The sequence below is a fragment of the Anser anser genome (genome assembly GCF_964211835.1).
Source record: "Anser anser genome assembly, chromosome: 3".
NCBI lineage: Eukaryota > Metazoa > Chordata > Aves > Anseriformes > Anatidae > Anser > Anser anser.
In genome coordinates, this window is record NC_139722.1 from 7,812,432 (window position 1) to 7,836,566 (window position 24,135).

General features: G+C 42.9%; 2 protein-coding genes and 1 long non-coding RNA gene across 8 annotated transcripts in view; 1 reads left to right on the forward strand and 2 right to left on the reverse strand.

Moving 5' to 3' along the window:
- MFSD2B (MFSD2 lysolipid transporter B, sphingolipid) overlaps positions 1–3,764 on the reverse strand; it is a 43,022-nt gene extending 39,258 nt beyond the window's left edge. For 2 of the 3 annotated variants that reach the window (XM_083830798.1, XM_083830797.1), the window contains exon 1: positions 2,762–3,764. In XM_083830798.1, coding sequence (XP_083686924.1) covers positions 2,762–2,812 — 51 coding nt within the window. In that variant the 5' untranslated portion in view covers positions 2,813–3,764. The remainder of the gene's footprint in view (positions 1–2,761) is intronic. The other variant, XM_083830799.1, reaches the window with a different exon arrangement.
- Positions 507–7,109, forward strand: LOC310897332. The gene is made up of 2 exons (XR_014582225.1): positions 507–2,482; positions 3,751–7,109. It is a non-coding gene; the product is annotated as an uncharacterized lncRNA (long non-coding RNA).
- Positions 5,959–23,921, reverse strand: UBXN2A (UBX domain protein 2A). Of its 4 annotated transcripts, none has more exons than XM_083830802.1 (8): positions 22,919–22,994; positions 22,640–22,720; positions 20,592–20,645; positions 19,053–19,188; positions 16,664–16,773; positions 14,973–15,113; positions 10,143–10,307; positions 5,959–7,520 (listed from the first exon to the last, which is right to left on the reverse strand). In XM_083830802.1, the coding sequence occupies exons 3-8, from the start codon at positions 20,630–20,632 to the stop codon at positions 7,238–7,240; spliced, it is 876 nt and encodes a 291-aa protein (XP_083686928.1). In that variant the 5' UTR covers positions 20,633–20,645; positions 22,640–22,720; positions 22,919–22,994; the 3' UTR covers positions 5,959–7,237. The 4 variants fall into 4 exon arrangements, with proteins under 4 accessions (XP_083686928.1, XP_083686927.1, XP_083686926.1 ...); XM_083830801.1 differs by lacking the exon at positions 22,640–22,720 and adding an exon at positions 21,918–22,063 and having other exon boundaries at positions 22,940–22,975; XM_083830800.1 differs by lacking the exons at positions 22,640–22,720; positions 22,919–22,994 and adding an exon at positions 23,767–23,921.
- Between the last annotated feature and the right edge of the window lie 214 nt (positions 23,922–24,135).

The following is a 24,135-nucleotide window of genomic DNA, read 5'->3' on the forward strand; positions in this document are numbered from 1 at the left end:
TATTTTTTAATCATACCCTTCTCCTACCCCACCTCCATCCACCTAGAAATTCAATTACTTTAGAAGTTTATTTTCCTTTGATTCCTTCCCTTCTGAGCTCCAAGCATTGGCAACACGACTTCCAGCTGAAACCAAGAGACTAAGTTATTGCCATATAAATCCCGGGTCCCAATTCACCCTCAAAACAAGCTGAGAAAAACCTTCAGATCTATAATGCTGCTTTCCTACTTACTTTCCCTAGCAGCTGTCTATAGTGAAGGGCATGAAGAAAGAAAAAGCAAATGGCTTGGTGTAATGCACATCATCCCAAAATCTTTTTGTAATGCAAAGAATAATTAAAGCTAAGGTACAGAAAACAATTGACCAAGTTCTCAACTTGTAGGCAGCACTCCTCTCTTTAAAACGGTTTAATGGTTAGCAAATTTACCACCTTAGTAGTCTTAAATTTGGGGGGAGAGTCTCACTATGACTCCACACACCCTCAGGATGCTGCTCAACTGCTTTCTGAACCGCATTCCCTTGACTCTCCAGCAAAGTTAAAGATCAGGTCACAGCAGAGGCTAGGTCTCCACCGATGGCTGGTTTTGTTTCGGGGTAAAAGGAGCTGTCAGATGGGCACAGCACACGCATGGGTCCTGCTCTAGTAGCCTCAGAGCACAGGCAGCCAGCATTTCCTGAACACCCCAAAATGGAGGTTACATTCTGACCAGCACGTGTAGCACCTGCGCTCCTTTTATTTTGCCTCATTAATTCCAGAGCTCATTTGTACTCGAAGCCATAACACACTACAGCAGCTCAGCAGACAAATGACACGCTGTGAAAGGAAGCACGGCTTTGCTCATTTCAGATCTGCTGCCTGGTGATTTCACTGAGTACCCCTGAGTTTCTATCTGCTGCACAATAATCATTCAGACTCCACATTACATTGCAGTGTCTCTCTTCCAAAAGAAGCACCCCTTAATCTATTTTGCCTCTCCGTATGAAGTTATACCATAACCACTACATTTTCTACCTCAGTAGGAGCGATTCTCTGTACCTGTGAAGTGGAAACAGTTCCTTCTTTATAAATTCCTGGGCCTACAGTTAAGAGTAGAAAAGATTACAGTATCTGGATGAGCAAGTCCTCCTAGCCGCAGTTGGGATTACACGATATTGCTAACGCTTGACTTCAGAAGCTGGCCTGACAAGGATGAAACGGATGCGAGCAGAGCAGGACGACCAGCAGCCTTGTGCTCCCTCCAAGCAGCTGCCGGAGGTTTGCTCCATTCCCCTTAAGACTGAATTCCCTGCTGCAGTGCGACCTCGAGCAACAGAAATTGCTTGATTTCTGTGGAAGCTAGCAGAAGATTTTTCACCTGTGTAAGTCCATCAGTAAGCTGCAAGTAGTGAAAAACTCCCTAGAGAGCTGAATGTGTAGGCAGCGGTCAAATAAGGAGCAAAACACAAAATGTTTGTACCGAAAATTTTGTTTTGAGGCTCCTTTTTTGTACTTGAATACAATTGTGTTGACATCAAATTGCTCCTACAAGCTCTGGAAGAAAGGTGAGAGGATGGAGGTGGGAGATAAAAGAAAGGAAGGTGAAGTTATATTCCTTTTATTATTATTATTTTCAGATTAACTGGAAAATTTTGTACTTACAAATGCCCCAGTCATATCAAAGTTCATTTTGTTTCAATGTAAATCAAGAAAAGCATAATAGGTGAGAGATTTGATTTTGCTCCTTGAGTAAGTTTAAATATTGTTACAGAAAAGTAATGCATCTAATACATCCTAGTTCCTTTATTTTTAATTCTCTTGTGAATTAAACCATACTTAGTGCTTGTACATTTTCCCTTCCCCAATGGAACAGAAATTGAGTATGATGTTGATAACAATTTATTAAAAATAAAAAATAACAAAAAAGTCTTTAGCACATTGAAAACAACTCTTGGCAACTGTACGAAGATATTTCATGAACATTATGGGCATAAGAGGCTGGGGCAAGCATTTTGTCCTAAACTGTTATCAGTTACGTCCAGAACTGAGGCACCAAGTAATTTAAGAGTAACGAGAAGAGAGAGCAAAACCTGGAAGTCTCAGATAAACGCTTGCCTCACTTTATCAGAGAAACAATGAAAGTGCAGCTAACGAGGAGCAGCTTTGCAGTCAGCTTTTCTCTCGACATAGATTTAACAGTCAAAGTTTCAGCTCTTCTGTGGGCAACCGTACAACACCCTCTTGAAAGCAGGAGGGGGAACGTAAGAGGTGGGATCCCTGGCCCCTCACGGCAAGTGTCTTGGGGTCTGTTTCTGGGTTGTGACAGACACAAACCCATATTGATGGGAACATAATTGGGATATAATCGGGACAGGACTGGGAGGCAGACCGCGTTGCAAGCACCAAGGTTGGATGGGCAATGCTGAGACACCCGGAGCTGGCGGGGAAAGGCTCCCTGAGGAGCGAAGGGAGAGGATGTGCAGTCTCCAGCCACCCAAGCAGACAGTAAGTGTCACGCAGTATCCTTGAGGGAAAACAGCGGTTATGTCGATCTTCTCTGTGAGAGAGAAGGGGGGGGCTAGGAACCCCTTCAGGTATCGCACTGAGGTGTGCTGCACCACGCAGAGCAGGGCAGCAGCACGGTCGGGCTGCCCGAAAAAGCACCCTAAAAGAGGATATCCCCCCCCTTTGCGGTAACGAGGCTCCGGGACAGGACTCCCCGCGGGACACCGCTCCGTGAGGGGCCCCCTGACACCAGCCACTTCCCCCCCTCAGCCCCCTTACCTCCTCCTCCGCCGCCGGGCGCTCCGGGGCGTCCTTCCCAGCCCCGGCCATGGTAAATGCGGCCAGCCCACCCCCGTCCTACACCTGTGAGCCCGGGGCGGGGCGGCAAAGAGAGGGAGAGCCGCCGACGGCCTCTCCCCGCCTGCCTGTGAGGGGCGAAGGCGCTATCGCTCCCCTTCGCGCCCGGGGAGGGCATTTCCCGCTGCGGCGGCACGGCCGGGGCCAGAGCCCTCCCCGGCGCCCTGTGGAGGCACGGGGCAGCGCTGTCCGCCCTCGGAGCTGCCTCCTGTGAGGCGAAAGCCGGGCTGTTCTGTGCTGGGAGCCGGCTGGACAGCCCTGGTGTCCGCGGCACACGCCGCCCGCCCCAGCCGCTCCCCTCGCAGGCGGCAGTGATGGGCAGGGGGCTGCCAGCTCGAGTTCTCAGCGCTGCAGCCGCGGGGAGCTCTAGTGTGTTTTGGGATGGTGAAATATGCCTGAGACAGCCTGAAACTGACACCTTTATTTAGGGTTATAAAGGTTGGAAAAGACCACCGAGGTCATCTAGTCCAACTGTCCCCATACCACCACTGTCACCCACTAAACCATGTCCCTAAGCACCACATCCAACCTCTCCTTGAACACCCCCAGGGACGGTGACTCCACCACCTCCCTGGGCAACCCCTTCTAATGCCTGACTGCTCTTTCTGAGAGGAAGTGACTCCTAGATTCCAACCTGAACCTCCCCAGTGCAACTTGAGGCCATTCCCTCTAATCCTATCTCTAGTTATCTGTGAGAAGAGGCCCCAACTCCCCACACCTTCCTTTCAGATAGTTGTAGAGAGCAGCAAGGTCTTCCCTGAGCCTCCTCTTCTCCAGACTAAACACCCTCAGTTCCCTTAACCGCTCCTCATAGGACTTATGTTGCAGACCCTTCACCAGCTTTGTAGCCCTTCTCTGGACACGCTCCAAGGCCTCAACGTCTTTCTTGTCATGTCTTTCTTGTGATTTAGGCAGTACAGGTCCACCACCACTACTCAGCTCACCAGAGTCCTTAGCCCACCAGAGTCTGGCAAGTGTGCTCCACGTCAGGGAAGAAAAAAAAAGTGCATTTTGAACTACGAAGTCTTTCAAGACAAGCAAGGAGAAGGTGGTTTAAACAAACCAACACGCATCTGCCTGTTTTGCGAAAAGTACAACTAATCTACGCACACAGTGCTTCCCGGTCAGGCCAGCTCCAAGGGCTGCTGCTGCGGTTCCTTATCTGGCAGGCTCATTTGTGGCTACTGCAAACCAGGCCATGAAGTATTGATATGCAAATCCTGCACAACCTCATTTGACAAGAATCATTATAATAAATTGGGAAAATTCCAAAAGAACCAGGTACTTAAATGCTCGTTCCAGCACATCATAATTGCTTTAAAGAAAAAACACAAACTCAGTAACAACTACAACAAAACCAAAACAGACCTTCAGCACAAAGCTGAAATTGTGGCTTTAACAGGCCTTGTTTGGAACTTTCTGAAACATTTAGACTCCAAAGCATCCTTAAAGGATGAGGTCAGATTCTCAAAGGCTCAGTCAAGCCCTTATCCCAACACAGAATTTGTTCTAAAATGCTAAGCTAGGTGCAAGTTGTACATTTTGAACTTCAAAATATGTAACATTCAAACTCAACACGTAGTTGAGTTTCTCTTCATACACTATATTTAAAGCAGTAAATCTCTGTCACCTACATTTGCATATTTCTTCACAATGGAGAAACTAGAGAAAATATTTAATTTCTTTGTTCTTTTCTAGACTATCTCAATTTTGCTATAAAGTATGTTAATGCACAGGATTTACTGTAAAGTGAAGCCTCATGCAGAAACAATGAATAACCGACAGTACCCGTGTGTTTCACAAACTCAAGCATTGATCAAGCTAGGTTTGCTCTTGCTTGACCAATGCACAATAGGTGTTGGCAGCACCAAGCAATAGATTAGCTACCTGTAGCATCTGGACAGCTTAACTGGCCTTTATAAATAGACCAAAACCAAAAAGATTTAAAATAGCTCAGTATTCACTCCAAAGATTCTCTTCAAATTAGAAAATAAATTATCCAATCAGTTTATTTTTTTAAAGGTGCTTTCTAGTCTAAAATGGGATTAGTGCAGTCAGCACGACTTTGACCTTTGAGACATTTGCTCCTATTCTGTAATTAATTCCACTTTTAAATTACACTTTCAAACTGCAAACACACGAGTCTACCACCAAAGCTGTTGCCAGAAACAGTTGATTTCAGTGAAGCACAATACACAGCCAAACGCAGTCAAGCTACCCAGTCTCTTAAATGCTGGTATCAGACATGATTCAATGTTGTAATACTAAGTGTTGCTCCTTTCCAAAAACACGATCTTCTGATAACAACCAGAAGTGCTTTACTTACCTTAAATTTTTACCACCACCACCCATTTCATTTCAATCAATCTTACATTAATCATTTAATTTCTGTTGCAATTCAAGGGTACTATACTGCTACTTAGAGGTTTCATGCATTGTTTAGGTAAGAACAGCTGAGCTTACAATCAAGCACATGCTTCTCTATAATATGTGGCTTTACATTAAGACAAACCCTGAAGCACTGAGCGATAAAATCCACTGTTCTGGATGTTCTGCAAACTGACGGTTGGATCTACATCTGTGGGTGACTTGTCTCTTCAATTTCAGCAGGGGATTTGCACATTTCTTCCTACTACTAGCAATCTGGTAGGCTTTGCATGCAATAGAGCGTAAGAACAAAATTTATTCATGTAATTTGTTACATAAAACTGAGTGACACAGTAACACATCATGCTTATGGCATAGAAAACAGTTAAGAACTGCATGATTTTCAGAGATTTGCTTTCTGAATACACTCAATATGTATTTGTGCAGTTGACTTTCATTTCACTAACTGTCCTCAAATGTACTGTGGGTGCCGGAGCACTGGCACAGGTTTCCCAGAGAGGTTGTGGAGTCTCCTCCTTGGAGATCTTTAAAAGCTGCATGGACATGGGCCTGAGCACCTTGCTCGGGGTGTCCCTGCTGGAGCACCAGATGGACCCAGAGGTCCCTTCCAACCTCAGCCACTGTGATTCTGTACTAGGTGAGATGCTGAAACAAAGTTTTACATCCCCATGAGTGAAGGAAGTGCATCCTTAGTGTGAAGTAACAGGGCTTTTAGAAAGAACACAAGTCACTCCAATTAAATAATTTTCTATTTAAAACAAAAATGGTAAAATCCAAACTTATCTTTCATTTAACCATGCAAAAGAATTACAGCTGTGACAATCATCCATTTGTATAGGCAGCACAAACCAGTCAGCACTTATTGAAGGTCCCAAGGTTAGTCTTTACCTAGAGACTCTAGTTCCACTCACAAGCCCATGTGCTACTTAACACACACAGTACAAAATATTTAGTCCTTATGTTGATTTCTCCTTTAGAAAAACACAGAATTGTTGGGTACAAATCTTATGTCAAAAATACACGAAGGACAAAATATAAAATTTGGATGGAAAGGGGGTGGAGGGATAGGAGAAGAAACCTCAGTTTTCATATATGGGTTTTAAATATCTTTGAAATTTGGCCACGTGCAGTTAATGCCTCAATCAGAAGGCCAATTCAGGACAGAGGCAGATATGTAGTACAAAGACAATTGTGTCCTTCTAAGCCACTAAAGCTGGGTGGTAAACTCCAGAAAAAAGGAAGTTTCTCTGTGACAAGGCTAAAAGTGGATCTCTATCCTAGTGAGTTAGGTAGTTTACCATCACATTATCTGTAAGAAATCCGAACCCGTAGGAGATTAGAGGCAGAAACCACTTCAACCATTAATAATAACAGTTCTGTGATTCTACGATGATTCCTTCAGAGCTTGCTTTGAGGCACTTCATATGCAATATGCACCAGACTACCTCATTTCTATCTTACACCTGCACCCACCACGTGAAGACTTCATAGAACATTCATGATCTTGTGATAAAATACTAAAGATACCTATATTGAAAGATTTTCAAATTCCATAGGAGTTCAAAGGTGAGCTTCCCTGCAGCATCTGTTGCCTAAATGTTACTAAAAAGAACTGGAGCAGTTTACACAATTAAAATCACTCAGTTCAGTTTCTCTTTAGTCCAAAGTGCAAAAATAAATAATGTTTTTCCTTAAAAGGTGCTATCATTAGTAATTAAGTCTCAGAGTACCGTTCCACCTACGTATACTCATTAAAGAACAGGCAAGCAAAGCTTTCTACCTAGAGAAATTCTAAGGATAATCCCTGTTGTAGTTACCTCTGCTACATTATATAGCCAGGCTTCGACCAAACTTAGTTGAAAATACTTCCGTTACAGCAGATTATAGCACAACACACATTCTGCTCTCTAAGAGCACACTATGGAAGGATGATAGTGCATCCAGATATTGCTGACTACATTTTTGGTTTTGTCTAGTTCTACCTGTGCAAAGTTTTTGGCCAGTTATAAGCTAATTTGATCTTGTGCTTTTGATAGTGTTTTTTTGCTCGTTCTTGAGCTGTCCGTTAGACGTAGCAGCAGTTTTACAGTCATTGTCAGGTGCTTTCAGGAGCCTGAAGGGTTCAGTTGTTTTCCGAAGTCTCTGAACAACAACAGCGTTTTGCAGCTTTGCTTCCTGTAGTGTGAGCGTCTCATCTTGCAGCTCTCGAAATGGCAGCGAAGTAGTCAGTGCGAAGGGAACCCTTCCCTCTGATCCTTGGTACTTTGTTATGAAGTCTCTGACATGGCTTATTCTGAGAATAAAAAAATTAAAAAAAAAATCAGCATTAGAGTTCTCCAATCCCAACACAGGACATATACACAGCATATACACAGCCACCTCAGGAGCAGAACGCAACACCCACTTGACTTAACAGCTGATGGCACAGAAATGGAGGAAGAGACGCAGGGTCTCCTGAAGCACCCGGTCCACTTGAGAGGCAAGGACCAAGGTCTGCATGTTCTGAGAGCAGTCACGAGGGAAAAAGAATGACTGTCTTATTCTGGACACTCGAATGCTTCACTACAGCTCACAGATGGTACTTCCACAAACAAACCTGCCATTTCTTAGCCAGCTGGTGGAGCTCTTACCTGAGGTTTCCATAGCCAAATGCTAGAACAAGGAAGCCTCTAGTGTGCAGCACATGTAGCAGACCCATAATAATTAATAATAATAGAAAAGGGACTTGCAGAAGTTGTCTGGATAGCTAGTTCATTAGGTCTAAATATAGTCTCGTACCAAAGTAGGAGCAGCAGTGAATTCAAGTTGCCTGTTAAGGGGTGAAGAACCTTTCAACCGCGATCAAGATACATGTTTTGTAGTAACAAGCAAGAATCAGGATTGACCAATTTAATTAAAAAACGAAGATAACAGGATACATCTGTGCCCATACACTAAACACAACACCCATTCTCTGATCCGGAGCCCAATTAGCAGACTCCTTCTCCTGGCAAATTATTAAACTCATTCTTACTCTCCCCTATGTCCAAGATAGCCTGTGGGGTTTACTGCCTACTGGGAATCATCTGAGATCTGGGCTAACTTCTGAACCAAGCCTGGGTATTGCTAGGAAAGTGCTAGTGTGCTTAGGGAACAGCCATTCTAGCTGTTCAGCAGCACAGATGACCAAATTCCACGCCGTCACTGACTACAACTGACAGAGCCAGTTATCTAACTCCTGTACATGCAAGCCTCAGTTAAGAGAGAGGTCTTGCAAATCTGGAGCCTGAAAAACCTTGCGTAGGATTTAAGTTTTGGTTGGACATTCACAGGCAGACACCTGTAAATGGATGCATTATATCCAAGTTCACTGAATCCCCAGGGCAGCTCAGGTGATTAGCTGCCAGCTATCTGCCCTAGCACGAGCAAGTCCCTTTCTAGGCTCCACATCCCCACATTCCGTCTGCAAAAGGATGTAATCAGTTCACCCAAACACTGCAGTATATGCACTACAGACTGTTTAACAAACTGTTGAACATTTTCTGCTTCTCCACCGAAAGGAGCACTACGCAGGCAATCATAGCGCTTATAGATAGTACCCTATAGAAGGTTTCCCCCCATTATTTCTTATTAGGTCATACACATACAGCACGAACTTGTTGATCTTGTGGCAAGAGGATATGATATGACTGAGTATTTATTAAAATCTTCTAAAAAGATCACATCAACAAGGCTGTTTGGCTCAGATTTTTTCCCCCCATGAAAGTACTTAGCAGACGTTCGTATCACCATCTACCATGAAGACAAAACATCTCTAAATATACTTAAACCTTGAATAACAAAGCTATTAAGCCAGCCCTCAAATGAAGGTTTTATAATTAAAATAGCAATTGACCCTTCAGTAGCACATCACAACGATTCAGTTCGTACTAATTTATTACTGATAGCAGCCTGAAGTACAAGTTCAGAAGAAAAAACATTAAGAGTCATTAGCCTTCAACTGCTGAGCTTTTCTTCTGACCAGCTGTAAAGACATACAGAGTTTATCTCGACAGCAGCCTGGGTTGTGTTAAAGCCAATGATCACTTTAAATCACTACACAGAGAAGCACAGGCAACATATCCTTCCCATACGATGCGACTGCACAGCACTGGGGCAGCAAATTACAAATCCAAGAAAGGTCTCTAAAGACAGTAGCTCTGCAATTTAATGTTAAGCCATTAATCCTGCTTTCTCGAAGTTCCTGCATACACACGCTGTGCTGACACCTTCTGACTTTATCCCCATTTATAAGCCTCTCTGGGAACTGGAAATTGTAATAATTAGGAATTAATCGCATTCTAGTCTGTCCATGCTGACAGGACAGACATGCAGGTGAATAACTTCCCCTGCTTAACTCTGGTTCTCCCCGGAGGTTCCTCTGGCTCAGCTCAAAATCACATCCTCCAGTTCCTTTTGCACACTGGAAAAAATACAAGTGGATTTTCTGAAACTCAACATCTGTCTGCACTCAACAACCAGCATTTTTCTTTTTTTAAACTCAGTGATTTGCTCCAGATGTAGTCATTTTGTAAGAGATTTGTCATCTTAAAAGCTGCCTGTGTCCACTTAACTGTTTCCTCCAGTAATGAACAATACATACACCTTCACATCCACTAAACTACAAAGAACTCCTACCGTTTCCTCAGCAGATTTCCATTTCCACTCAGTTATATGCTGACTGGTAACATCAGTTCATTTCTCACGCTCCTCTCGTTAGCCAAAAAATGTTCAATTTCACAAAAAAATTTAAAAGGAGGTATTCTAGATGCAGCCAAACAGCAATCCAATGTTAAGTGAATTGAGGAGGCGGATTACTTAGAGAAAATTATATTTAAAGTCACAGGACAAATAATGCAGATCTAAGTACATCTGACAGCGCTAAAAGAAGTCTTACCTGTGTGAAACGTTGAACTTCTGAATTATCCTTTCCCCATCAGCTAACCAGATCTGGATGTTGGTGATTGGCTCCAAATCATTTAAGGGTACTACAGGAAGGGGTCTTTTGTCACCAGCTGCTTGATGATCCTCTCTTACTTTAGAGATTATCCTTGGAGTAGCACTGAAAAGAAAAGCCACAGGAGGTTATGCCTTCTGCGCACACCCGTAAGTTTGAACCACCATCCAGACCTCTGCTTCTGGAACTTTCTGCCCTGTGTCAGGGTTGCATTGCTGACTTAAAAAAATAAATAAAAATTATAGGATTTCTGGCATGTAATCTTAGGAAAAAAGCACCAATACTTTCTCTTCATCCTAAAGACTTTAACATGCTAAAGAATTTCAATTTGTTCATGGTAAACACTTTACAAGACAGTAAGGAACTTAAACATTAAAGTATTAAAGAATACACAAGAGAGGTGAAACTGAAGATTCTTCATGCATTTTTTGCACTCTAATCACACAGGTGAAGCTGCAGAGAGCTTAAGTATCAAATCTGCATACTCAACGTTAATTTTCAGTGTAATGTGATTACAGTAATTCAATTTAACTGAATGCTGTTAGCCTTGATTTAGACCCCAGCATCATCTATTTCAGCTTAGAGGCATTACTTATACGTCAGAGGAATTGACTTGATGCAGAAACACAGGCTGATGCATTCAACATTTGGATTTTGGTTTCTCAAACATTTTAAACAGCTGACCGTACCTAAGGGCAAATATCCATAGAGAGGCTTGACAGAAGACAGGGACCTCAGTCCAAGTGCATAGTTTTTGGAAAAAAAACTATTGGCAAATGCTGTGGTTCCGAAATGTCTAGAGCTCAATGCTTCTGTCAGGACTAAGCTTGCTCAGCATGTACTGGTTAAGTCATCAGTAAGGCCTGATCCAATGGGCATATCCTCAGCACAAATAAGTATAACCAGATGGCTGCTTGCAAAACAATAGCAGTGATTTAAGGAGTTACCCTGTCTTCTGAGCTCAGCCGTGGTCACTGACTGCATGAACGTTTCACGATGGTTTCAGAAAAAGCTCTCTCTTTGCACAGAAAATAATCGGTTATTGTTTCTTGAGGGAGAACTCAGTAACCAATGGCCATAGAATAAACCGTTCGTAACAACGCCACATCTGCTTCGCAGACAAACCCCATCCTTATGTTCTCGTGTGTGTTAGCTTAATCATAAAGCTGAAAAGCCAGAGCTAATTTTCATTAAAAAAACAAAGATGGCTAATGACTTGATACATTCAAGCTAACAAAGTTTGAGTCTTTGGCTCAAATCCTTCTCAGCCTGAAGTATTTCAAGAACTTTTACTACCCACTGTTCAGCTAAGTGCCCGAACTTCCAGGCTATCAGCCACCACAGGCACTCTTTATTTCTTCCACGGGAACTCCGCAAAAACAATGAGAGTCAAGCAGTCTCGTTCCTGAATGATAAGAGGTCTTCACTGCAACTGGAGGCATTACATAGAAACGAGCTGGGGTGCAAGAACGAGGAACCCACAGATTCCAAGATGCACTCTCCAGGTACAGGTGACTTCAGATTAACCACCTGCTGATTTATTTATCTCACATCCAGCTTCTGGTCATGCTTGACCTCAATACACAGTAAACCCTAGCTGCCCTCCAGATCTGGAAAAGAGCTTGAGCATCAGCAAGGTAACATTAAACAATCTTGGGAGTGGAGGTTTAAAAAAAAAAAAGGCCAAGACATACTTAAGTCCAGCAACAATTAGCTCTCCCCAGCTACTTGGTCTCAGTGGGTTTCAGCTCCAGATTCAGACACCGAAGTGTGAGCAGTCACGTGTGAGCTACTTGTGTCTCCAGTACAGGCAGCGGCTGGAGAGAGGCTGGAGAGCTGGTCAACTGCGCGGCTGCCAGGTGTCTGGTTTAGCTTGGGCTGAACTACTTTTTAGCTCCATCAGCGCCAGCTGTAGTTCAGACAGCTGTCTCACATGCATACACGTTTTGATGCCATTCTCAAACCAGCTCTTTCCTCACGGTCACACCTCAGGAATTTGTGGTAGGCACGGGATATGATTCTTTTAATAGCAAGTATATGTGAAATTGAAGCCGATACATTACATTAAGCTGCAAGAGAAAGTTAGATCTACATTCATCTTTTTTCCTTTTTTTTTTTTTTAAAGTATTTCTAGATTTAACTTTGCTTTTGTGGAACTGGCAGATAAAGCCACCTAGTGGTGGCAACTTTGACTGAAGGCACAAATCAAAAATCTCAGTCTCTTATCATCATCTGAAGCATCATAAATGCAACATCAAAGCAAACATCATCCCTTTTAAAAGCTTATTCCTTTTACATCTGCCTTTAATAATCCTATAAACCAAGAATCGAAGAGACATTAGTCTCCAATCAAGTTTCCAAAACGCAAAAGCCTAAGATTTAAGTATTGTGCGTACCCAGAATAACAGTTAAGAAGCTCGATGCACAATATTTTAACTTAACGAGGTTATAGAGCAAGTCTACTTTGCTACATGAGATTTCAGTCAACAGCTTGACTAGCGTGCTTCCAAGGCAGTCATTAGAATGCCTTGTTAACTTAACAGAAGTGTGGCTGCAAATCTTGGTTTAGTCAAGCTATTAAATGCAGCTGAACAGGGTATATACAGAAAACTGTATATACACATTAGTTATGTAGGGTCCTAACTTTTTCATGGAAAAGTTTAAGTCTCATTTTTTCTCCCGTACAACATAAATGGAGAAGATGAAACTCATCTGAGCTACATTTAAAATAAAAATGAAAAAAAAATAAATCAGTTCTGGTTCATCTATTTTTCCTCTCAAACAAATTTAAATGAGCTGGTCAGCAGAACAATTCCTATTGGGACTCCAGAATTCATCCACTCACATAATTCACCCATCTGGGAACAATGGCAGGTAATCTATAGAGACTGTTAAGAAATGTTTAATTGATAAGCAGGTCACAAGGTAAGTAAACCATTCAGCCATTTGTCTCTCTCGTTTCTGATTAAGCACACAAATGCAGCTGGGGAAAGGGAGTTCTACAGTTTCAAACCTGTTATAGGTCTCAGACACCATTACTATTTCCCCACAAAGCCCTTCTGCTGAAAGAGTAGCACTTGCATGTAATGGACATTTATTAACATCAGGCAGCGAGCACCAGTTTATGGAGCACTTACGGCTCACGTTTCCAACATCAGCAAAATACTTAATAGCCTTGAAAGAAAAGGCTCCCATACCATAGCACTGAATAGACTGAAAACAGAAGGGAGGGAGAAAAAAATAAGGCATTTTATCCAGTTCATAAAGAAGAAAATCGCTGAGCAAGTTGTAGGACGTCTCCGTGTACAAAACCAGTCAACCGAAATTCACAGAATAGCATGTTTCCAGAGCCTAACTCGCCCACTGGGAAGCCAGATCATTACTTGCTGTAGGCATGACAGAGCACGACAAGCAACCGAACAACCTGCCATTTAGCCCTGGTGAGTAGCAGAAACCCAGCACGCCGAGGGTCTTTAGGCTTTAGCTATGTACATCCCTGCTTATAGATGAAACGTGATTAAGTTCTCAACCTTTGTTCGGTCAGGATTTCAGTGCTACCAAAAGCAAGACTTGCAGCATCTCAGGCACCTCTCGAGGGAATTTCTTCCCTATCGGCTGTGTCTACCCAAGCACGTTGCAGACGAATAGGCTGTGCTACCAAAACAAAAGAGACTGATAAAAGATGCTCGCTTTTCTAAGGCAGCCTGGAACCTCCCATCCTTTGCTGTATCAGTCTCTTACTCTGCACATTACCACCTTCTCCCCCTGCCTCATCCCTTATTACTGGGTTCATGCTTTCCCTCAGTACCAAGCCCCTTGCACTTCATCAAAACAAGCTGTTCACTTAAGGCTTCAGCACAGTCTACTAACCACAGTAATCAGGCAACTGAGCAGTCCCACCTTTGAAGATTTCCTGTAGGCTCCTGGTCACTGTGCTCTTTGCTAGGCTGAAGCTTACTTTCTTACGGACGTAAGTCTTACGTGACAGGGCTATGTGAAACAGATGATGTGGCACAAAAAAGAAGTCACATGGATTGACACCGGTAAACTCCTGGCTTGCTCTTCTACAACAGATTTCCAAAATACAGTGCTGTAGGCTTGTAAACCAACTCCAGTTGTGTTATTAGAGGCTGAACCTCTCCACCCACAAGAAAGGCACAGAATAAAGAAGAGATAATCAATGTAATATGCTAGAATAACTGCAGTAAATTCAAAGTTAAACGCTGAAGAACTTGAAAAGAATGCAAAATATTCTTACTTCTCCAACTCCCTTTGAACACTCACATTCCCCTCTTCTCACACAAAGCTGTACATACAGCTTTAACAGTGAAACTTTCCTATTAACTCACAGAATAGAAGAGTGACAGCCTCTCAGCTGGAAACAGTTATTTGAGGAAGCAAAGACAGACACCAAAATCCTGTGCTAACGGGAACCCAGCCAGTAGATTATGGAAGCTGATAATCCCCTATAAAGGCTCTTCATGGCGGACACGAACTGAAACAAGATGAGTTCAGACTAGGAATAAGGAAAAACTTCCCCCATGAGGACAGTCCAGCACTGGAGCAGGCTGCACCACCTCCGCCCTTGCAGGATTTCAAGGCCCAGCTGGATAAAGCTTTGAGGAACCTTATCTGTCCCCAAAACTGACCCTGCTTGGAGCAGGAACCCAGCTTAGGGAACTCCAGAGGTCACTTCCAACCTGAATTATATGGTACCTACATAGGCATAATTCCCCTCAGCTCAACCACAGATCACATCAGACTACTTACCTTCCTAATCTGTAACCATGTCCAGAGAAGGGATGAAACACTGGCTTTTTCGATGACAAATACACCTCATCTTTTTTATCTTCCACTTTCACATCAACCTCCTCCTTTTCAAAAACTTTTTGTAGCTCAAAAGGCAGTTCCCTTAAGAAAAAAAAGATGTCAAAGAATTACTGAACAGTTTTCAGTATGTAAAACACATTAATGATTAATACTGGTTTCCTGTGTTTATTCTTATAAGGATTGTGATTTTTAAATAAATAATTTACTATGAGTTATGCTAAGTGCATGACAAACAAACAACTCCAAGTTCCTGAACTGCAAATTAACTAGAAATTGAACAATAAAAAGAGACATCATGCCAAGTCACTGAATGATATTCAAGTTTACTCAGCAGTTACCACTTCAAAGCACATGGCACATAGAAAGTTTAGTATTACCATATATTGCTGCTGTAGGTTCAAATTTTTTTTATCCCCATAGTAAAAAAAAAGGAAAAAACACAATCAGCTTTTAAAAAGAGAGACTGAGGTTAGAAACCATGTGTTTAATTACAGATGAACATGAAACCCAGCTTTTAAAAATTAGATCCCTAACAGTTATGCTCCTTAGTGCGATACCATCACCTTGACAATGCTTTATTTGCATCAAGCAGCACACAACACAACAACTCCTTTGTCTAGGAGCTCTGAGGCAGACACCACGTTTCTGGGCGGCGGTGCTCAGCTGGCACGCAGGCTGTACCGAGTGCTACCCTACCATCAACAATTACGCAGGAGCCATCTTGTAGTTACTTAGCATCTCTACGAGCGAACAGAGAAAGCAAGGTGGCAAACTTTTGATTCATGCACACGAAGAAGTAAAGGGCATTAAACAATGCAGTTAATTGGCATTACAACCAACACAGGTGACATCCATAAAGAAAAAGTAAAATCAGTATTTTTGATGGGCTAGGGAAGTTAAAAAGACTAAAAATACAATAGCTTGTTTCACACGTGAAAAGGAATTATTAAATTGTATTCCCTGTAAAATTATTTTCTCCTCTCCAGTTGTACAGGGTGAGGAAACGGACTACAAGTTAAAGGCTCAAATCATACTGGTTTCTAGGTTCAATGTGCTATTTTAAAGCAACACTGCACCAAACGCTGGCAGAAATCATGACAGCATGCTCAATTTTAACAGTGGGGTAAAAGTGAGATCACTCTATACACACAAGTGACTGAAACAGCAAATTTGTACCAGGAAAAGACGACTGCAATTTAAGGCTGATCAAAGATTTTTGGTGCTGCATCTAGAAACCGTGCCCACCAAAAAGGCTTTTCATCAATACAAGGAAAACAAAGGCCATAAAACCAGAAACGCTCAGCCACTTCTACACAGTGAAATCTGTTAGTCAAAGTACTGTTTGAGCAGTAGCTATTACTGGGCACAATGACTTACTCTTTATTTCACTCTGCACCTGCTGTGCTGCCTACCAACACTTACTTTTATCTATTTTATCAGCAACTGTATGACTACTGCGACTGAAAGCTATATTAGACTTGTAGATGTTGGAAGTCATCAGCCGGCTGTACTCCTACAGGGCTACCGCAGCACAGCAATGCAGAACAGCTATGCCAAAAATGCGGAGTATGAGCAAACTGCTAACCAAAGCATGTTAACTCGGGCTGATTAAGAACACAAAACTCACTCACCCTTTTTTAATGGAGTCCAAGAACTGTTGGCTTGCAACGTCAGCGTAGCTCCTAAGTTCACCGTCGTTTACTGTAAACCCGTTTTTCCAAAGTTTAATGATTACATCAACCTGTGGAGTAAGAACAATTCTCTCGTTAACACTGAAGTAAGTAAAACCAGCTCGATACACCATCAGTATCCTAGGATTTTAAACCATCCAGGTCATGGACTAAAAATACAGAGGGAAGGCTCCCTATAATCTGTTTTGGCCCCATGCCAACAGTCAGAGTGACTGCAAGGGGTAAGTGACATTTCTAAGTATCTTCTGTCAGTCAGGGTTAGACATAAACCTCCCCCCCCCAATCATTATGCATTCTTAGGTCAAGAACACCCCTATTCAACAGTAAAAAAAAAAAAAGAGCTGGAAGATCCCAGCCAGCTGCAACTCTTCAAGAGCTCTCATTTGAGATCACACATGCCTGGTGTTGAAACACCCACCACCAGAATAGTGCAGCAGGGATCTGTTAGAGTAAAGCTTTGTTCTGACAATTCAGGAGGACCTTCTGTAGGCAGGGCATTGAGAGAACGCATGCAGAAGCCTTTTATGCAGGAAATGCAGCAACAAGGATCAGAAACATTTGTTTTGTCATGCATTTACGTTACCCAGGAATTCCTGGGCATATTCAAAAATTTGGTGTTAGGGGAATGAAAAAAATATATTCTTAATTAAATAACTGTAGCAGAGAACATCCAATACTTGAATTTGTATCCTTCACACCATCCTCTGAAGTCTCTTCCACTTTAATATGGATAGATCTTGAATTGAACTTTCCTATTTATACACATTATGTCATTTAAAGAAGCATTTGGTCATCCAGGTCAGATTCCTGAAATTATGTTGTCTTGACAGATACTTGGCCATGTGAGTTATATGAAGCAAATACAAATGCAGAATTCACCTCAGCCAGAAATTAGTTTGTACTCAGCTTGGTAGGACCTGACATTTTTTGTGTTTCCCCCTGCCTTTCTGCAGTTCGATGTGTCAGAGCATGATTGCTACATAAATACACACTATATGCAAGCTACTGAATAAAATTCTTTCATTTTTGGTAATCTGTCAGAAAGGTACATTACACTCAACAAGGTCTAATTTCTTTAAAAAGTCTTCTGTCTCATAACACTAATGCATATGGAAGGGGTTTTCATTGTGAGAATGTCCTTCCACAATGAACCAGTAAGCAAGTTTACCAGGGACTAATTATTACACATCAACTTCTCATTTAGACATTGACAGAAGTACAAGAACATTTTCAGAACTGTAGGTTAAGGTATTGCTTCCCACACTCCTTTTTTGCCTTGCTCAGTCAGGGATCTATGAATGTAGTTTCCAGTAATATCCACTCCAAGTTTCTCCTTGACATTTTTATTCTTCATGGGCTTTTCTCCAGCCCCTTCCCAATCATTTGGGAGCAACAGGAAAATATGAAAAGGACAGAACCACTGACATAAAAATCCACACTAAATATCCCATTATCACCACAACTATACAAAGAAGAGCAAGTGAAAAATCTGGGCTATGTCTCTCCGTAAGAAGGCTGCAAGTCCTTAAAAGCTTCCCATAAAATAGTTGTCACTCCTTGCACCTAATAACCAGCTCTCTCTTGACTGATAAAGCAGAAGTGCATTAGCCTTTGCCAATACAAGTCCTAGAACAAAACGATTTTAGTGGTTTTTGTAAATATTAGAAGCACAGAAGTATAGCCCTGGTTGAGTCAGATGGGAGATTGTTCCCACTGCTGTCTGACTGGGCTCCCTGGTACTAGAGCGACATGGAGCTACTGGTGCGAGTTCAGAGGAGGGCTATGAAGATGGTTAGAGGACTGGAGCACCCGTCGTACAAGGACAGGCTGAGAGAGCTGGGCCTGTTTAGCCTGGAAAAGAGAGGACTGAGGGGAGACCTCATCAACGCATATAAATATCTGAGGGGAAGGTGTCAAGAGGATGGATCCGGTCTCTTCTCAGTTGTGCCCAGCAACAGGATGAGAGGCAACAGGCACAAACTGAAGCACAGAAAGTTTCATCTGAATATGAACTGACATTTCTTTACCGTGAGGTTGACAGAGCACTGGAACAGGTTGCCCAGAGAGCTTGTGGAGTCTCCCCCTCTGAAGATATTCAAAACCCACCCGGATGCCATCCTGCGCAACGTGCTCTAGTTGACCCAGCTCGGCAGGGGGGTTGGACTAGATGACCTTCAGAGGTCCCTTCCAACCTCAGCCATTCTGTGATTCTGTGTACGTTTATCTACAGGTATACTGGATGAGACCGCTGAACTTCTTGCATTCATTTACCAGAGTACTCCTGCAGCGCTATTATGCTAGACACAAGTATTTTCAATTCAACACCTACCTGGTTCTTGACTGTAGTTGGGGACATACATATTGCACCAATCTTCTGAGCTTCTTCAAAAAGGTTATCTACAAAATAGTCTCGGTTTTGTTCTGTACCATTCAAAATCTGATCATCAGTTCTTGACTTACACATCCTGCAGAACAAAGACATGAATAAAAATCATGTTCTAAGATGATGTTCACATAAGATGACGAGCAGTTACCCTAGAAGTTCAGTACCAAAAGGCATACTCCCCTGTACCCAACTTACTTTGTCATGACATTTTACAAACAGCTTACAGATCTTTAACTGCTTTTATCTGTACTTCAGAAGCACAAATTAAAGAACGGCAATAGAAAAAGGTGAACTCAACTATGCAGAAGCTTCTAAACTTGGTGTAAGAGCAAGGAATGCAAGTTAGACAACTTGTACCTCTAATTCAGACTGCCACACACCAACAAAAGATCTTCCTTAAAGGTTTTCCATAATACAGGCTTCAGTGACTTCCTTTGCCCTAAGTTTTAAAAACCACATACAACAAAACTGCCCTAGCATTTACTGCTCTGTCCCAACTTGAACCTCTCCATCCCCAGCACCACCACAGACCCACCATTACTCTCCTTGAAAGTACATTAAAGAAACTGGAGAACAAGTGACTCAACCCGACTTGAGCACACTGGAGAAATACAACAGAAGATTTCAACACCTTGGAGACTGCCAGAGTATTAAAAAAGATGCATCAACCACATCTTTTTATAGGCCATTGTATATGCGACAGCTGTTTCTCTGTTAAGATTTTCACCAAAAAAATGCAGATATATGCAACCTGAACGAACAATTATCTTGCAGTTTAGGTTCTCTGCAGAGTTAAGAGGATTATGCAGGTTTTGGAAAACACTGCAGGAGTTATTTCTATTAGAGATTCAGAAAAATCTATTTTAAGCGATTCAGGAAAAAATCTAGCTTTTAAAAAACATCGAGTTTTATGTAAAACTCTGCATTAAATTCAAGAAGAGCAATGCTTACTTGAATGGTAACTAGGCACATTTGCATAAAAAGGAATTACTGTTTGCAGTGCGTCTATGCAACATTAAGAATCCCTAAGGATTAGCATTTTTAAGTAAAAGAAAAACTCAGTGACATTAAGAAAGTGATTCCAAAAGCATGCTGTACCCATTTTAGTTTTCTAACAGAACAAAAGAAACTTGGAGCATTAACCTACATATTAACGATGCTTTACCTCAGAAATATAAATTGAAAGCCAAACACCTCCATATTAAACGTAGAAGTGCACACTGCGTTAGCAATTTGTAAGCCTGACTTTCTATTTTAAGTAAAATATTTATGCAATTTCTTGCATCAAAGAAATGCTCCAGGTACGCGTGAAGTCTTTAAGCAAAAGATCTGTCCTTCTCTTGACACTTTACTGTATATGGAGCAGCTGGATACAGCAAAAAAAAATCGAAAATTTTAACAAAGTTTAAAAAGTCATGACAAAACACAGTAATAGGAAAACTAGGGGGCAAGGAGAGGGAAGGATTGGACACTAGCACCTACCATTCTTCCTTCACAGTTTTGATATTGTCCATGTCTTTCATTCTGGCGCTTCTCCTAAATACAAAGAGATGTTTTTTAAAAAAAAACACACAAAATGGACAAAGCGTCTAGCATTCTTGCCTACTTCTGAAACTGAAATACACTTTATAGTTTTGCCTGTGTTGACGGTAAATTCACCAGAAAGCAGAACCTCCCCACCCCAGCCCCCAGGTCTCCAGATGGTTCTTTGTTTTCCCCCAGTTTCCAGTTTGATTACAATGAACCAAGCATCACTTTCAGGCATTCAAAAGAAATATTACTTTCTCATAAAGTACAAAATAAATTCCGCAATAATCACGTGAATTGCAAATACATGTCCATGTTCATGCTAGGTGAGGAAAAAGATCACATGCCTTCTCTGATCGACAGGATTTAAAATCCCCTGATTTCTGGCAACACTGTGAGACAGCTGCAGACAAACTGCACTGCCACTGCAGACATTCCAATGACCTTCACTTCACTGCTGTGAATCACCCAAAAGAGCAAGATTTGTCAGGTTCACTCTCTCTTCCTACTGCACCTCAACCTACTGGTGCAGCATTCAAGAAACTGCATACTGTGAATTATCATTTTCCAGCTGAATTGTAGATGAGAAGAAGATCCTGTATTTACACGTACTAAATGTACTACAGGATTAGTTTGCTGACCCAAAAGAAACAAAGAATGCCGTACCTATCTTGTTATACTCACTTCTGAGCTCTCCAAAAAAAAAGTTAAAGTCACAAAAAGCTAGACACATAAAAAACACCCTAAAATTAGACAAGTCCCCTGAAGAACAGAAATTTTAAATTGCAGCTGTTTAAAGAGTTATTCCTGAATATTGCTGGGCACAGGTTACACAGACGATACTCTGCTCTGGCAGATTTGGGACTAAGTTAACATAGCGTACATGGATATTAGCCTCAAACTAAGCAGGGACAGCCAATGCACGCCTGGAAAAAAAATTCAGCACAGCAAGACTAAAATTTTAAGTTTTAAAATGGTCCTGCCATCTAATTTAATGGATGACGTAAAAGGGGGAAACAGCATTTACTATAATGCTAAAAAAAGTGTAAGCATTCAGTTCAGTACTAGTTCATGTTCCTCAGAATGCTGCTATCAGTATTCTTTCATCTCAAAAGTTAAACCCTTGTTTCTACACTTTCTGTAGAAATGTATATAAACCTTCAAAAAAAACATAACCACAAAGATTTAATCTCTATGACTACAACAGGTTTTAAAGTTTAGGCAGCCTTCAGTTTAACTGGCTCTGCTATGCATTAGATCAAAACACTATGCTTAGCATACCTTTGACATGTCACACAAGATGTGGTACAGTCTTGGTTTTGTTTTTTTAAAAAAGTATTCTGCCAGAAAATTATACTCAGGCAAGCCTATGCCGGTACTTCATGACCTTGTAAGCGTATCTGATCGCTGCACTTAGAACTTTGCACCTGCACTTGGAAAAAATGAGCTTTCAGTAACAAATAAAACGAATTTAAAAGTCCTTAAAAGTATTTCTTTAAAAACTTCTCTCAAATCAAGTTTTATCATACTTATGAACACAAATTTAAGGCAAAAAAAATGCTTTGTTCTAATGTGCACCTTCCTATGTTTCACTTTCAGCAGTCTATTCCCCAAAGCAGCAAGAGCCACCTCTAGCCATCTGCGTTTGTTGATTTCTCTGTGACTTGTCACCAGAGCTGTTAAGAGGCAGACACAATGAAACAGCTTTCCAAATTAATTCTTGTGCTCTATCAGGCTGGCCTCCAATGTGCACGAGCACTATTCAGAACCGGTCAACTGTGAAAGTCACTGCTCCTCCTAAAGTACAACCGCAGTTATATTCAGAAGGAGCGCTTGCGCTAAAATACCACGGTAAAGAAATCAGTCTACGCAGCATATTGATGTTTATGACCCAAGAGCCATTAGGAGATAGCGATCGGACGAATGCCACGGCACTGCAGCGCAAGCAGTTCAGCTCAACAAGCCAAGCACAAACAACTCCTGCCAGCTTCGGGCAGACGTGCCTGGATGCCGCTTGAAACGTTGAGAGTTTCGGTTCACGCTTTGCGTCTGTGACGAAACGTATCACAAAGCTGAACTTCCAGCTGTGGAAATTAAGTGAAATAAAGGGAGATGGAAGCTGCCAGCACCCCACCACACTGTATCTGCTACCTAGCCTCCCCTAGTGCAGATCAGCTCCTCCAGCCACCAAGCCCTGTCCCTGTGAGGGGCTGTAGAGGGGACAGGCCCCCTACCAAAGCATGACCTCTGCCTAGCAGCTCTTTGAAGCCGGCAGCTCTCACCTACTGTATGTGCTGACTTACTCATCTTGGCAGATATTTCTGAGTCCACTATTTTCGACTTCATACAACCAGGAACTGCAACGCAAGAAAAATGACCCAACGTCGCTTCTGAGCTAGGCTGTGAAGGGCAGAAGCACGAAAGGAAGCACGTACAGCCCCGTCGTCCCCCGATGAAAGGGAGCACATACACCCAAGGAAAGCTTGCTGACTAACTTTTACAGAAACTAAACTTCCCAAGTGAAAAGCTGCTCAGGGCAGAGAGTACCCTATCTACGGCTGCAGCATCCGCAAAGTCAAAACGCAACCCCGAGACAAGTGACTACAAACAGCAAGCAGACGGAAAAACCAAGATGCACAACAAATTTAGCAGCCTGAACTCAACTTGTACCTTCAGGTAAAAACCACAACATAAAGGTTTTCACTCCAACCAGCTGCTAGGAACGTAGTTTGGGGGAGAAAACATGAAAAAAGAAAAAAAAAACAGGTCCCCATAGGGGTGACTCCACCTGAAGCCCCCCAGCTAAAAACAACCCAAAACCCCCTAGTCCCCATCGGGACGGCTCAAACTTAAGTCCCCCGTCCATGCACAACCCCAAACCCCCCAACCCCCACGGGGGGGGGCTCCACCTGAAGTCCCCCTACCAAGCCCCCCCGCCCCCCAAGAGGGCAGCTTTAGCTCGGGACGGCGACACAGCACGGCGGTGCAGAAACTCCGGGACTAAGCCTAACCCCCCGGGACCGGCACCGAGAGCCCCCCGGGGAGCAGGATAACCCCCGAGACGAAACCGGAGCCCCCCATTAAGCCCCGAGGGGCCGCCCAAGCTCGGCGGGACCCCGCCGCCACTCACCCGCAGCCGCCCCGCCAGCGCCCCGCGCTCCTACCGCGCGTGCGTCGCGGCCGCCGCCATTAGAGCGGGGAGGGGCGCGGGGCCCCGCCCCCTTCAAGGCGAAGGGAGGGGCCGCGGCCGCCATGTCGCGGCGGGGCGCGGAGGGGGGGAGATGTGCTCGGGGGGGGAGGTTAGAGTCCGCCAGCCGCGATAGGCTCCCTCAGGGAGTTGGTGGTGGGCTTTAAGGGGGCGGTGTGTTGGTTGGTGTTCCCCGGTGCCTCGTTACTCAGGGTGTTTTCCTCCTCCTGCCTGCACGAAGGACAAAAGATGGGTTTTGCAGCTGGGGGTGAAGGGGAAGTGACTCTGAGGGAGCCCATAGGAGGGGAGAGG